General features: G+C 43.8%; 1 protein-coding gene across 1 annotated transcript in view; it reads right to left on the bottom strand.

Annotated features, from left to right (window-relative positions):
• The window catches only part of si:dkey-181m9.8 (E3 ubiquitin-protein ligase RNF31), a 41,246-nt gene that overhangs the window by 16,121 nt on the left and 9,083 nt on the right, over nt 1–16,042 (bottom strand). Inside the window, exon 8 of the mRNA XM_055228500.1 lies at nt 7,306–7,485. Coding sequence (XP_055084475.1) covers nt 7,306–7,485 — 180 coding nt within the window. The remainder of the gene's footprint in view (nt 1–7,305; nt 7,486–16,042) is intronic.

Here is a 16,042-nt window from a genome sequence, read left to right on the forward strand (position 1 = left end):
GAATGAGAACTGAACCAGGACTGAACCAGGACTGAACCAGGACTGAATCAAGACTGAACCAAGACTGAACCAGGACTGAACCAGGACTGAACCAGGACTGAACCAGGACTGAACCAGGAATGAAGTAGGAATGAACCAAGACTAAGCCAGGACTAAACCAGGAGTAAACCAGGACTGAATGAGAACGAAAACAGGACTGCACCAGGACTGAAGAAGCATAACTGAATCACTGAAACAGGACTAAACCAGGACTGAAATAGGACTAAACCAGGACTGAACCAGGACTAAAACAGGACTGAACAAGGACTAAACCAGGACTGAACAGGATTGAACCAACACTAAACCAGGACTAAACCAGAAATAAGCCAGGACTGAATGAGAACTGAACCAGGACTGAACCAGGACAAAAATCACAACTGAACCAGGACTGAACAAGGACACAACCACAACTGAATCAGGACTGAACCAGGATAAACCCGGACTGAACCAGGACTGAACCAGGACTGAACCAGGACTGAACCAGGACTGAACCAGGACTGAACCAGGACTGAACCAGGACTGAACCAGGACTGAACCATGACTATACCACGGGCATGAGTGATCCAATGAATGAATCAATCAAACTTTATTTCTATAGCACCTTCCAACAACCAAAGCTGACCAAAGTGCTGTACAACATTAAAAACACAATTAAAAAAATCAACATAAAAATCAACAGAGCACATTACACAATTAAAATAAAGAAAGTGTCATAGTGCCAGGACAAAACCAGGACTGAACCACAACTGAACAAGGACTAAACCATGGGCAAGAATAAAGGAGGACTGAACCAGGACAAATTCAGGACTAAACGAGGACTGAACCAGGACAGACTCTGGACAAAAGCAGGAATGAATCAGGACTGAACTAGGACAAAACCAACACTAACCCAGGACTAACCCAGGACTGAACCAGGACTGAAAAAGAACTAAACCACGACTAAACCACGACTAAACCAGGACGAAACCAGGACGGAACCAGGACGGAACCAGGACGGAACCAGAACTAACCCAGTACTGAAAGAGGACAAAATCAGGACAGAACGAGGACTGAACCACGATTGAACCTGGAAGGAACCGGGACTAAACCAAAACGGAATGAGAACTAAATCAGGACTAAACAAGGACCACGAATAAACCAGGACTATACCAAGACTAAATAAGGACTGAGCCAGGAATGAACGAGGACTGAATCACAACCATCAATGAACCAGAAGTGAGCCAGGAGTGAACCCACATTAAACGAGAACCATTATGTGAACTGAACCAGGACTGACCCAGGACTAAAACAGGAAGTGGATTAAACAAGGAATAAAATAGGACTATAGAAGGACTAAACCAGGACTAAACCAAGACTGAACCAAGACTGAACCAGGACTGAACCAGGACTGAACCAGGACTGAACCAGGACTGAACCAGGACTGAAGCAGGACTAAAGCAGGACTAAACCAGTACTGAACTAGGACTGAACCAGGACTGAACAAGGACTGAACCAGGAATAAAGCAGGACTGAAGCAGGACTGAAGCAGGACTGAAGCAGGACTGAAGCAGGACTGAAGCAGGACTAAAGCAGGACTAAACCAGTACTGAACTAGGACTGAACCAGGAATAAGCCAGGACTGGACAAGGACAGAAGAAGGACTGAACTAGAACTGAAACAGGACCAGAACTAAACCAGGAGTGAACCAGGACTCAACCAGGAGTGAACCAGGAGTGAACCATGACTGAACCAGGACTGAACCAGGACAAAACCAAATCTAGACAAGGACTAAACCACAACTAAAAAAGGACTGAACCAGGACTGAACCAGGACTAAACCAGGACCAGAACTGAAACAGGAATGAAAAAGGACCGAATCAGGGTGAAACCAGGACTAAACCAGGACTGAAGAAGGACTGAATCAGAAATGAACCAAGAATGAACCATGATGAAACAAAGACTGAACGAAGACAGGGCCAGGATTGAACCAGGACAGAACCAAGAAAAAAAAAGGAATAAACTAGGTCTATACCAGGAGTAAACCAGGAGTAAACCAGGAGTAAACCAGGACTGAACCAGGACTGAACCAGGACTGAACCATGCCCAGGACTGAACCAGGACTATACCACGACCAGGACTGAACGAGGACTGAACGAGGACTGAACGAGGATTGAACCAGGACTGAACCAGGATTAAGCCAGGACAAAACCAGGACTGAAACAGGACTGAACCAGGACTAAACCAGGACTGAACCAGGACTGAACCAGGAATAAAGCAGGACTGAAGCAGGACTGAAGCAGGACTGAAGCAGGACTGAAGCAGGACTAAAGCAGGACTAAACCAGTACTGAACTAGGACTGAACCAGGACTGAACAAGGACTGAACCAGGAATAAAGCAGGACTGAAGCAGGACTGAAGCAGGACTGAAGCAGGACTAAACCAGTACTGAACTAGGACTGAACCAGGAATAAGCCAGGACTGGACAAGGACAGAAGAAGGACTGAACTAGAACTGAAACAGGACCAGAACTAAACCAGGAGTGAACCAGGACTCAACCAGGACTCAACCAGGAGTGAACCAGGAGTGAACCAGGAGTGAACCAGGAGTGAACCAGGACTGAACCAGGACTGAACCAGGACTGAACCAGGACAAAACCAAATCTAGACAAGGACTAAACCACAACTAAAAAAGGACTGAACCAGGACTGAACCAGGACTAAACCAGGACCAGAACTGAAACAGGAATGAAAAAGGACCGAATCAGGGTGAAACCAGGACTAAACCAGGACTGAAGAAGGACTGAATCAGAAATGAACCAAGAATGAACCATGATGAAACAAAGACTGAACGAAGACAGGGCCAGGATTGAACCAGGACAGAACCAAGAAAAAAAAGGAATAAACTAGGTCTATACCAGGAGTAAACCAGGAGTAAACCAGGAGTAAACCAGGACTGAACCAGGACTGAACCAGGACTAAACCATGCCCAGGACTGAACCAGGACTATACCACGACCAGGACTGAACGAGGACTGAACGAGGACTGAACGAGGACTGAACGAGGACTGAACGAGGACTGAACGAGGACTGAACGAGGATTGAACCAGGACTAAACCAGGACAGAAGAAGGACTGAACCAGAAATGAACCAGGAATGAACCATGACGAAACGAAGACTGAACGAAGACTGAAGCAGGATTGAACCAGGACTGAACCAAGACTAAACAAGGTATAATCTAAGACTATACCAGGAGTAAACCAGGAATGAACAAAGACTGATCCAGCACTAAACTACGACCAGGACTGAACTAGGAAATTATGAGGACTGAACCAGGACTGAACCAGGACTAAACCATGCCCAGGACTGAACCAGGAATATACCACAACCAGGACTGAACCAGGACTGAATAAGGAATAAACCAGGACTAAACAAGAACTGAACCAAGACTATTTCAGGACTGAACCAGGCTTGAACCAGGACTGAATCAGGACTGAACTAGGACTGAACCATGACTGAACCATGACTAAACAAGGACTAAACCTGAACTAAAAAAGGACTGAACCAGAACTGAACCAGGACTGAACCAGGATTAAATCATGACCATGAATGAACCAGGACTAAACCAGGACTAAACCAGGACAAGAACTGAAACAGGAATGAAAAAGGACTGAATCAGGATGAAACCAGGACTAAAGCAGGACTGAACCAGGACTAAACCAGGACCAAACTAGGACAAATTCAGGACCAAACAGGACTGAAGCGGGACTGAACCAGGACTGAACAAGGCGGAAACAGGACTAAACTAGGACGAAACAAGGGCTAGGACTGAACAAGGACTAAAGCAAGACCAGGATTAGACGAGAATTGAACCAGGAATGAATCAGGACTGAACCAGAACTAAATGATGAATAATCCATGACTATACCAGGACTAAACCAGGAATGAACCAGGAATGAACCAGGAATAGACCAGGAATAAACCAGGAATAAACCAGGACTGAAGAAGGACTGAACCAGAAATAAACCAGGAATAAACCAGAAATGAACCAGGAATGAACCATGACAAAACGAGGACTGAACCAGGATTGAACCAGGACTGAACCAAGACTAAACAAGGAATAAACTAGGACTATACCAGGAGTAAACCAGGACTAAACAAAAACTGAAGCAGGACTAAACCACAACCAGGACTGAACTAAGAAATTATGAGGACTGAACTAGGACTGAACCAGGACTGAATAAGGAATAAACCAGGACAAGGACGAAACCAGGATTGAACCAATACTGAACCAGGATTAAACCAGGACAAAACCACGACTGAATCAGGACGAAACCAGGACTGACCCAGGACTAAATGAGGAATAAAACAGGACTATAACAGGACAAAACCAGGACTAAACCAAGACTGAACCAGGATTAAGCCAGAACAAAACCAGGACTGAAACAGGACTGAACCAGGAATGAACCAGGACTAAACCAGGACTAAACCAGGACTGAACCAGGACTGAACCAGGACTAGAAACAGGACTGAAAAATGATAGAATCAGGAGTGAACTTGGACTAAAGCAGGACCCAGGATTAAACGAGAATTGAACCAGGAATGAATCAGGACTGAACCAGGACTGAACCAGCACTAAACGATGAATAACCCATGACTATAGAAGGAGTAAACCAGGACTGAACCAGGACTAAACCAGGAATTAACCAGGAATAAACCAGGACTAAACAAGAACTGAACCAAGACTATTTCAGGACTGAACCAGGCTTCAATCAGGACTGAATCAGGACTGAAACAGGGCTGAAACAGGACTGAACCATGACTGAACCATGACTGAACCATGACCAGGACTGAACAAGGGAATATACCATAACCAGGACTGAACAAGGACCACACCAGGACTGAACCAGGACTGAATCAGGATTGAACCAGGAATAAACCAGGACAAAACCAGGACTGGACCAGGACTATTTCAGGATTGAACCAGGCTTGAATCAGGACTGAATCAGGACCACAACAGGACTGAAACAGGACTGAACCACGACTGAACCACGACTGAACCATGACTGAACCATGACTAAACCAGAACTAAACCAGGACTGAAAAAGGACTGAAAAAGGACTGAACCAGGACTGAACCAGGATTATACCAGGACCACGAATGAACCAGGACTAAACCAGGACTAAACCAGGACTGAACCAGAACCAGAATTGAAACAGGAATGAAAAAGGACTGTATCAGGATGAAATCAGGACTAAAGCAGGACTGAACCAGGACTAAACCAGGATCAAACTACGACTAATTCAGGACCGAACCAGGACTATACCACGACCAGGACTGAACCAGGACTAAAACAGGACTAAACCAGGACCAGGACTGAATCAGGACTGAACCAGGACAAAACAATGAATAACCCATGACTATAGCAGGAGTAAACCAGGACTGAAACAGGACAAGGACTAAACCAGGAATCAACCAGGACTGAACAAGGACTGAACAAGGATGGAAACAGGACTAAACCAGGACTAAACAAAGACCAGGACTGAACAGGGACTGAACCAGGACTGAACAAGGACTGAACAAGGATGGAAACAGGACTAAACCAGGACTTAACAAGGACCAGGACTGAACAAGGTCTAAAGCAGGACCAGGATTGAACTTGAATTGAACCAGGAATGAATCAGGACTGAACCAGGACTAAACAATGATTAAACCATGACTATACCAGAAGTAAACCAGGACTGAACCACGACCATGACTTACCTAGGACTAAACCAGGACTGAACCAGGACAAGGACTAAACCAGGAATCAACCAATCCTGAACCAGGAACTGAATCAGGACTGAAACAAGACAAAAACGGGACCAGGACTCAACCAGGACTGAACCAGGACCAGGACTGAACCGGGACTGAACCAGGACTGATCAAGGACTGAACACGGATGGAAACAGGACTAAACAAAGACCAGGACTGAACAGGGACTGAACCAGGACTGAACAAGGATGGAAACAGGACTAAACCAGGACTTAACAAGGACCAGGACTGAACAAGGACTAAAACAGGACCAGGATTAAACTTGAATTAAACCAGGAATGAATCAGGACTGAACCAGGACTAAACAATGAATAAACCATGACTATACCAGGAGTAAACCAGGACTGAATCAGGACTAAGCCAGGACTGAACCAGGAATGAACAAGGAATGAATCAGGACTAAATAATGAATAAACCATGACTATACCAGGAGTAAACCAGGACTGAATCAGGACTAAACCGGGACTAAACCAGGAATAAACCAAGACTGAACCAGGATTAAACAAGGACTAAACCAGGACTGAACCAGGACTGAATCAGGACTGAACAAGGATTAGACCATGACCAGGAATGAACCAGGATTGAATCAGGACTGAACCAGCGCAAAACCAGCACTGAACCAGGACTAAATCAGGACTGAACCAGGACTAGAAACAGGATTAAACCATGACTATACCAGGAGTAAACCAGGACTGACCCAGGACTACACCAGGACTAAACCAGGACTGAACCAGGACAAGGACTAAACCAAGAATGAACCAGGAACTGAATCAGGACTGAAACACGACTAAACCAGGACCAGGACTAAACCAGGACTGAGCCAGGATCAATTCAGGACTGAACCAGGTTCGAACCAGGACTGAACCAGGACTAAATCAGGACTAAACCAGGACTGAACCGGGACTAAACCAGGACTAAACCAGGAATGAACCAGGAATGATGCAAGACTAAACCAGGACTAAACCAGGACTGAATCAGGACTGAACAAGGACTGCACCAAGACTGACCCAGGACAAATCAGACTAGACCAGGACTGAATTGGGTCTAAACTGGTACTAAACAAGGTCTAAACTGGAACTAAACTTGGACTAAATCAGGACTAAACAAGGTCTAAACCAGGTTTAAACAAGTTCTAAACTGGGCTAAGTGGGACTAAACCAGGTCTAAACAAGGTCTAAACTGGGTCTAAACAAGGTCCAAACAAGGTCTAAACTCGGTCTAAACTAGGTCTAAATTAGGTCTAAACTGGGTCTAAACTAGGTCTAGACTAGGTCTAAACTAAGTCTAAACTAGGTCTAAACTAGGTCTAAACATGGTCTAAATTAGGTCTGAACTAGGACTAAACCAGGCCTAAATAAGGACTAAAGCAGGATTAAGGGTTCAGGAGGACTAAGGGAGTAGGACTGAGGGAGTAAGAGTTCGGCAGACGTTAGGCAGTGGGAGTTAGGCGGTAGGTAGTAGGAAGGAGTTAGATAGGAACCTTGCTGAAGGACACATGCTCCTGACACACAGGGCACAGGTGATGCAGGAACCTTTGGGCCGACATTAGATCTTCACTCAGTTGCACTGCCTCCAGGAGCTCACGTGTGCTATAGCCCCGCCCCTCACTCTGCAGCAGTTGAAGGAACATCTGCCACTTGTGTGGAGGCAGCTGTGACATCTGCAGAGAGAAAGGGTTAAAACTGTAAATTCCCAAAAACACGAGGATCTTGTTGCAGAGAAAATTTTATTCAGCCACCATCTTGACACACAGGTAAGAACAGCGAGAACCGCGCCTCTCGTCTCGCGACAGAACACAAACTCACATGGGAAGTTAACAATCTCTGTCTCTCTTTGAAGAAAAATAAACTAAAAGCATATTTTAAGTGTGCTTTGGTAAGTTAACACCCTTATTTCAGAACAATAACTGCACACAAAAGTATTAGTGGCATAATGGCAAAACAGTTTTTGGTTTAACAAAAAAATAAAAACAATTACAATTAAAACTGCAAGCAGTGATAAAGGCCCTCGCCACCCCTTGCGACCGCGGGGTACATGCCATCGTGGAGATCCTGCCTTTCATTCCCGCTTACATTGCTCCTCCCCCCAAAATCAGCGACTGAGTATTACTACTCCATTCATTCCAATGAGACCATTTATGAAATGTCACGCCTGCACGGTTGAAAATAGAGGTATGTATTTATTGGCTTTTTGTTCGGTATGATAAGCGGAATATGTGTACCAAATTTCAATGGTCTATGACATAGTAATTATTTTTCATCCTTGTTGACCAAAACCCATGTATTTCAATGAGAAATGTCAGACGTTGCCATGGCAACAACTTTAAAAATAGAGGTATGGTGTCATTGACTTTTTGTTCAGTATCAGAATAGGAATGTCCATGCCAAATTTCAAATGTTTGTGACAAAGTAATTTTTTTTAAGTGCCATTTAAAAATTTCAAGGGGGCACTGTGGAGCAATGTAATATTTGATATGTGTAAATTGCAAATCTATGCACTCAGATAAAGATTTGGAACAAAATGTATATTAATGCCAGAAAATAGGAAACTGCATGTTTGAGCTACGGGCTATTTAAAACTTCAAAAAACTTTTTTTTTTTTGCAGGCTGGCCACACCCACATTTATAACTTAGAAAATTCCAAAAGAGTTGGTTATAATCCCACATGGATCTACTTCATTTTGACCAATTTGCAAGTTTCTTGAATGAAAATCCGAGGCGTAAAAAAATCAAATGTGAGAGGTAAAATTTTTAAACCATGGGGTTCCGCCCACAATGGCCGACTTCCTGTAGGGTTTAGGGTGGGGTCATAATATAATTTTTTACTTGTCTTGGCATGTTCTATGTTTGTACCAAATTTAATTTGTCTACGATGAAAAAGGTCTCTCATTGCCGTAATGTATTTGAACTTTTGAGGTGGCGCTATTGAGTCATTTTGAAACATTAATTTTTTTCCACATGAAAATACAACATTTTTTGCCAATCTTGAATTTTAGGCCATAGTTTGATGAGTGTAGAGCATCTATTTAGTCTACAACAATGTCCAGTACTCTGAACCCCATTCATTTCAATGACACATTTATTATGTTACCACGGTAACATAGTTGAAAATAGAGGTATGTTCTCATTGGCTTTTTTGTTCCGTATGATGAGAGGAATATGTGTACCAAATTTTAATGGTCTATGACAAAGTAATAATTTTGAAAATAGATAGGTATGGTGTCATTGACTTTTTTGTTCAGTATAGCAATAGGGATGTCCATGCCAAATTTCAAATGTTTATGTCAAAGTAATTTTTTTGGTCCAATGCAAAAGTTCAAGGGGGCGCTGTGGAGCAATTTATTGTCTGACCTGTGTAAATTGTATATCTATGTGTTCAGATCAACAGTTTGAATAAAAAAGTATATTCATGCCGGAACGTAGGACACTAACTGTGTGAGTTACATGCAATTAAAAACTTTACAAAATGGCTTTTTTCTTTGCAGGCTGGCCACACCCACATTTTATTACTTAGAAAATTCCAAAAGAGTTGCTTATAATTCCACATGGGTCTAGTTCATTTTTGACAAATTTACATGTTTCTTGAATGAAAATCCGAGGCGTAAAAAATTCAAATGTGAGAGGTAAAATTTTGAAAAAATGGGGTTCCTGTAGGGTTTAGGGTGGGGTCATAATATAATTTTTTACTTGTCTTGACATGTTCTATGTTTGTACCAAATTTCATTTGTCTACGATGAAAAAGGTCTCTCATTGCCGCAATGTATTTCAAATTTTGAGGTGGCACTATTGAGTCATTTTGAAACATTTTTTTTTTTGAACATCAAAATAATAAATTTTTCACCAACCTTGAATTTTGGGTTCAATAAAATTGACTTTTCGTTAACGTTCAGGGGGTCAAAAGTGGATTCAAAGTCACGACCAAAATAATAATAATTAAAGCCGCAAGCGGCATCGAACGGCCCTCGCGGGCCGTGCTTCGCACTAGGCCGGCCCCGCACTCCCTGTGGGTGGCGCTAACGCGCCACTTGTCCCTTTTTTATTGCGACTTTGGGCTGCACTTGTCACCAAACAAGTCAATTTGTGCTGATGCACAAAATGCAACAACATGGGTTTTCCAGGCATCGCCATGGCAACACCGTGCAAAATACAAACTTGGCCCGTTGGACTTTTTTGACGGGGACGACCTGAAGAATCACTGTGCAAAATTGTATGTCCGTCGTTGACGGTAATAAGTCGTTATAAGACTTTGAAATGTACGAAAATTTGGACATTTTCCCATTAGGATAACATGGGCGCTCTCGCGCATCGCCATGGCAACACAGTGAAAAATACGACATGGGTCTGATTGACTTTTTTGATCAGGATGACATGAAGAGTCATGGTGCCAAATTTCACATTATTCCATGAAACTAATATTTTTCCCATGAATGGGAAAAATTGTGAGGTTTCCCATTAGGATAACATTGGCAGTTTGGCGCATCGCCATGGCAACACGGTGCAAAAGACGACATAGGTCTGATTGACTTTATTGATTGGGATGACCCAATGGAATTTTGTGTCAAATTTGGTAACATTTGGGAAAACTAAATTTTCGGTCCTCCATACAAATGTATTAGATGTTCTGTAGGGGGCGCTATCGCGCCAATTTAGTTTCTGTGATAATGAGTAGCTTTAGGCCCGAAAGTTTTACAACTGATTTGAATTTGAGCCAAATCGGACTTTGCATGCGCAAACGGGAGCAAATTTTGACTATTGAAAATTGCAAAAATTCCGATGGAATTTTGCGGCTTCGCCGCACGGAAACGGTAAAAGGGATCATCATAAATTGGATAACTTTTGATGCCCCACTTGTCTAGATGATATACAGTGAATTTCAGCCCTGCAGGTGAAGCGCCTTCAGAGGAGTTGACGAAAATGCGACGTCAGCGAAAACGCTGACTTTGCATTTTGGAAATTTCAATCCAAGATGGCCGACTTCCGGTGCGTCAGGGGGCGTGGCCATAATAATCTTTTGTTTTTGGCATCACTTGAAGAATGCGTGTACCGAATTTCGTGGCTCTACGGCAAAGTTGACGTCGGGACGTCTCCCATTGACGCAATGTATTTTGACTTCTGCAGGGGGCGCTGTCGCGCCATTTTTTTATGCCCAATGATGCACCACATAAAAAAATAAATTTTTCGCCAGACCTGAATTTTGGGCAAAATTTGGTGAGTTTTTGAAAATGTTCAGGGGGTCAAATTCCTGCTCAAAGAGCAGAAGAGGAAGAAAAAAAAAAAAAATAATAATATTTTTAGCAAAAACAATATATCCGAAAACATTAGAATGACATATTATACGTTTTTTGAAAGCTCTCAACTTTCCCCACGTCACCGTGGGGTCAATGGCGAATGACGAGCGCTAACGCGCTCGTCATTCGCCATGACGTCGGGGTCCACCATTGACCTCCCATTGACTTCCATTCATTTTAGCAGTTATAAGTATGGCCCATGCCTGCGGCATGGGGGCTTGGATAGGGCTCGATGCCAGGAGTGTGTTTGGGGACATGAGCGCTTCGCGCTGCGTCAGCGTCAACATTGAGTCAATGGGCTTCGCCCATTGACTCAATGTTGACGCTGACATGCTAGCAAAAACAAATATGTATGTCCCATGCCTACGGCATGGGTTGCTAGGACACAGGAGTCTGTGCAAGGTCGCGGTGCTGCCACAGTCTGCAACGATGAGTGCTTCGCACTCATCGTTGCGGAAGCAATAGGCCCTACGCCCTGTAGGGGCTCGGGCCTAATTTTAGCAAAAACAATATATCCGATAACATTACAATGACATATTATACGTTTTTTGAAAGCTCTCGACTTTCCCCACGTCACCGTGGGGTCAATGGCGAATGACGAGCGCGTTAGCGCTCGTCATTCGCCATGGCGTCGGGGTCCGCCATTGACCTCCCATTGACTTCCATTCATTTTAGCAGTAACAAGTATGGCCCATGCCTGCGGCATGGGGGCTTGGATAGGGCTCGATGCCATGAGTGTGTTTGGAGACATGAGCGCTTCGCGCTGCGTCAGCGTCAACATTGAGTCAATGGGCTTCGCCCATTGACTCAATGTTGACGCTGACATGCTAGCAAGAACAAATATGTATGTCCCATGCCTACGGCATGGGTTGCTAGGACACAGGAGTCTGTGCAGGGGGCGATGGGGGACGACTCCTCCTATTGACTCCTGTTAACGCATGTCAGCGTCAACATCGAGTCAATGGGCTTCGCCCATTGACTCGATGTTGACGCTGACATGCTAGCAACAACAAATATGCAAACCCATGCCGTACGGCATGGGTTGCTAGGACACAGGAGTCTGTGCAAGGTCGCGGTGCTGCCAGTCTGCAACGATGAGTGCTTCGCACTCATCGTTGCGGAAGCAATAGGCCCTACGCCCTGTAGGGGCTCGGGCCTAATAAGAAGAAGAAGAATGGAAACGCATTTTCCACCCATTATTTTTCTCCTAAACCTTAACAGCTACAGTCATGTGACTTTATCACATTGTGCCCCGTCACAAATAAGGGCCCTGTGAATTGTTTCACACGTCCACGACAAATCGATTGTCTTCTATGAATTTATGAAAATGAAATTTGAAGAGGGCGCTAGAGAGCCATTTTGTGAGAGAGTGCCTTGATTTGCATACCATTGCGTTCAGCTCACAAATGTGCATAAACGCTGTATTAGCCTTTTCCCAACAAAAAATGTGTGAGAGAGAAATATTTTTTTGAAATTTTCCAAAAATTATGATTTTGTTGAAAATTCACCCTGACCACACCCAAAGTCATAATCAAAATGTAATTGATAATCTTTAATCACACATGTGTTTAGTGGGATTTGGCCAAATTTGACGTGTTTCTGATGAAAACTGTGCGAGAAAATGTCCTGAATGCGAGGGTGTGCACTTTTGTCATTCCCGGGTTTGATCCAATATGGCCGACTTCCTGTACATTTTAGGGTGGGGCCACAATATCATTTTTGTCATGTCCCGACATTTTCTATTTTTTGATGTGAGTTTCAGATTTTTACATTGACTTTTTTCCAAGTCGGGCTCCCATTGGCCCCATGAAAATCAAAGTTTGAGGTGGCGCTACCGAGTCGTCTTTCGTTATTTTTTCTCGGGGTCTTTTGTGACAATTAGAGCTCGTCGAGTTCTAATTTTTTACACCACTCACTGCCATGTCGGGGCGTGTTTACTACTTGATTTTTGCCATTTTCCGGGTTTCGGACGCGGTTTTAATGAATCCCTCGCCGGGACGGAGTCCCAGGCTCGGGCCTAATAACCACGAAACCCTCATCTAGAGCCTTGAAAAGCATAAGGGATGAGGCTCCCTTTTTAGTGAGACAGTCGGCAAGCTGTGATTTAGCCTCTGACCAACGGACCTCTTTTATTTTCTTAGATTGTAAAAGCTCCTTGATGCTGCTTATTTCTAGCCTGAGCCTCTTCTCTGTGACCTGCTTAGTAGACTTAAGTGCATCAAAAAGTGAATGGTTGTCGGTAACACAGATAAGGCTCTTCCCCTTCTTCCCCATTCAGACTTGCATTTCCAGTAGTGAGCTCAGAGAACAGTGTGGCCAGAAACATTGCATTGTCTATACCATCTGCCATGGCAAGGATTTCTCCTGCCAGAGTGCTTCTTACCACACGTCTGATCTTCTTAGACTGCCAAAACAGAGGGGAAAACTTGCCATCTTTACCAATGAGCGCAATCAAAACTCCTCCCTGTGTGCCACCATCTGGAAGATTGCCAAGAGAAGCATCACTGACAACAACTAGACTCAAATCAGCATAGTTTCCTAAGTGATGAAACTTAAGTGTGACCTTCTCTGACTTAAGTCTACGGATCACTTTGTTCACTTCATGAATAGACTGGACGGTAGCCTTTTGGATGTATGTTGGATGCTAGGCTACATGTGTCAAGCATTACATCTGGCCTTGTTTGTTTAGCAACCCACAAGATCTGTCCTATTTTGGACCTGAGCTGCTCTGTCTCTGTTTCGTTTAAGAGAGCATCCCTCTGCACAGCCCGGGCGGCCTGTAAATGGATTGGTTGCAGATTTTGTATGTAATTGTGCTGATGAACTAATACTTTATGACCAACTGTGGTAATGTCCATCCCCACATAAGAAAAACTCTCATGTTCTTCACGTCCTACATGAAAGGTAGATTTAAGTACAGGAATCACATTCGTTACAAAGTGCTCGGATCCTGCCCAAAGAAAATCATCTACATGACATGCCAGCAAACCTGTGACCTCAGAATGGTCATTCAGCCAATAGAACACTGCAGGATCAACCTGAGACATTTTACCACCAGTGTTCAGCATCAGTTCTTTAACCTTGTTGTACCAGTAGAGGGAGGCATCTGCAAGTCCATACACACATTTCTTTAGTTTCCACAGTACACCGTCCACACCCACTTCAGGTGGGGGTTGAATGTAAATGTCTCTCGAAAGTTCCATACCCTGCAAGAAGGCAGATTTAATGTCCATAGAGTGAACCTTCCACTTGTTTTGACTGGCAACAGCTAACAGCAATCTAAGTGACTCAGATGCACATGTGGGAGAGTCTTTCTGTAAACTCTGAATATTTACCTCTTCAAAACCTCTTGCTACAAGCCGTGCCTTTGGGACAATACCATTTGGCGTTTCTTTTAGTGTATAGACCCATCTAGTAGATACACATTTTTGACCTCTATCTGTGACTTCCTCAAAAACATTATTGTTTTGCCAATTCTCGATTTCTTGCTGTTTAGCACTATCAAAAGAAATATCTTTAGTAATAAGAACATCATTGTCCACATTTTCAGACTCAATATCAAGGTTGTCAACATGTGACATGTCTAATGCTTGCTTTTGCCCCTCACTGTCATCTGGCTCAAGATATTGCACATTGTACCAATCTTTGTACTGCCCTTTTGCTTTCCCTGCTCTGCTTAAGACTGGCAGTGTACTGAACACCATCTTCTCTGTTAGTAAATGTGACTTTCTTCCCTGTTTTCAGTTTTAAATCAGAAGTTACATAACGATCTGTTTCAGGAGGTGTAACATTAATTTGTCTGGGGTTTTCTGTCATTTCACTTTCACTGTTGTCATTGATTTCTTCTTCTTCTTCTTCTTCTTCTTCTTCTTCACCTCTTTGTTCACCATCTGAACTTTCTGACACATCAATCGTCACTGTGTTTTTATTTTCTTTGTTGTTTTCAGGAGTAGTGTGCAATATCTGTTACTCTGCATCTTGTGCATTCACTTTACTCAACCTGGACTGGTGCACACGTACAAGGATCCCCCCATGTCTGATAAACACCACAGACCCATCCTGACCAATAACTACACCTGGACCTTTCCACTCTGTACTGTCAGCTCGTTTATAGTACACTCTGTCTCCTGTCTCATACTTGTCATCTGTAGGCCTAAGCTGCTTGCGTAGTGCCATCCTTATTCTTTCTGAGCATTCCACCTCTGTGAAAGCTCTACTGGAAGCATGTAGTGCCGCTATGTGCTGCCCTACTCTGGTGCTCATAGTTGTGCCCTCTAGAGCAGGTGGCTTATCAACCAAAACAGAAGGGAGATTAGGATTTTGACCAAATACTAGCTGATGTGGGCTGTAACCATGCACATTGATCATACTGTCCTTAGCCATAAGGGCCCAGTCTAAAGCAATTTGCCAACCACACCCATTTTCCTTTTTCACCTTCATGAGGATCTCGGTCAGTGTCATGTTGTGTCTCTCCAACAACCCGTTGCTCCAGGGACTGTATCCTGCTGTAGTCTTTATCTCAGTGTTGAAGTTTTCTGCCATGTCTCGTATCTCCTCATTGTTGAACTCTCCGCCATTGTCAGTGTAAATCCGTTTTGGTGCTCCATGGACGCTTATCCACAAGTGAATTAAAGAGTTAACAATCTCCGACGGCTTCTTACTCCTCACAATGTTTCCAGCGCTGAAGCGTGTGAAGTGGTCGATGATGTGGAGGTACCATACACCAGGTTCCAGCTCATGTAGATCCATTGCCACTGTCTCATTGTACTCTGAGGCTAAGGGCAAACCAACAGCAGGCTTGGGCTTGGTTCTGCTGTATCTTTGACATATTTCACAGTCACGAATGATTTCTTGCAGGATGACTGGACAGTCTTGATCAGTATTTCCAGAGCTGTGGATGAGCTTCTGCAGTCTATCTGCAGAGGCATGG

This window comes from Periophthalmus magnuspinnatus, chromosome 17, assembly GCF_009829125.3.
Source record: "Periophthalmus magnuspinnatus isolate fPerMag1 chromosome 17, fPerMag1.2.pri, whole genome shotgun sequence".
Lineage (NCBI taxonomy): Eukaryota > Metazoa > Chordata > Actinopteri > Gobiiformes > Gobiidae > Periophthalmus > Periophthalmus magnuspinnatus.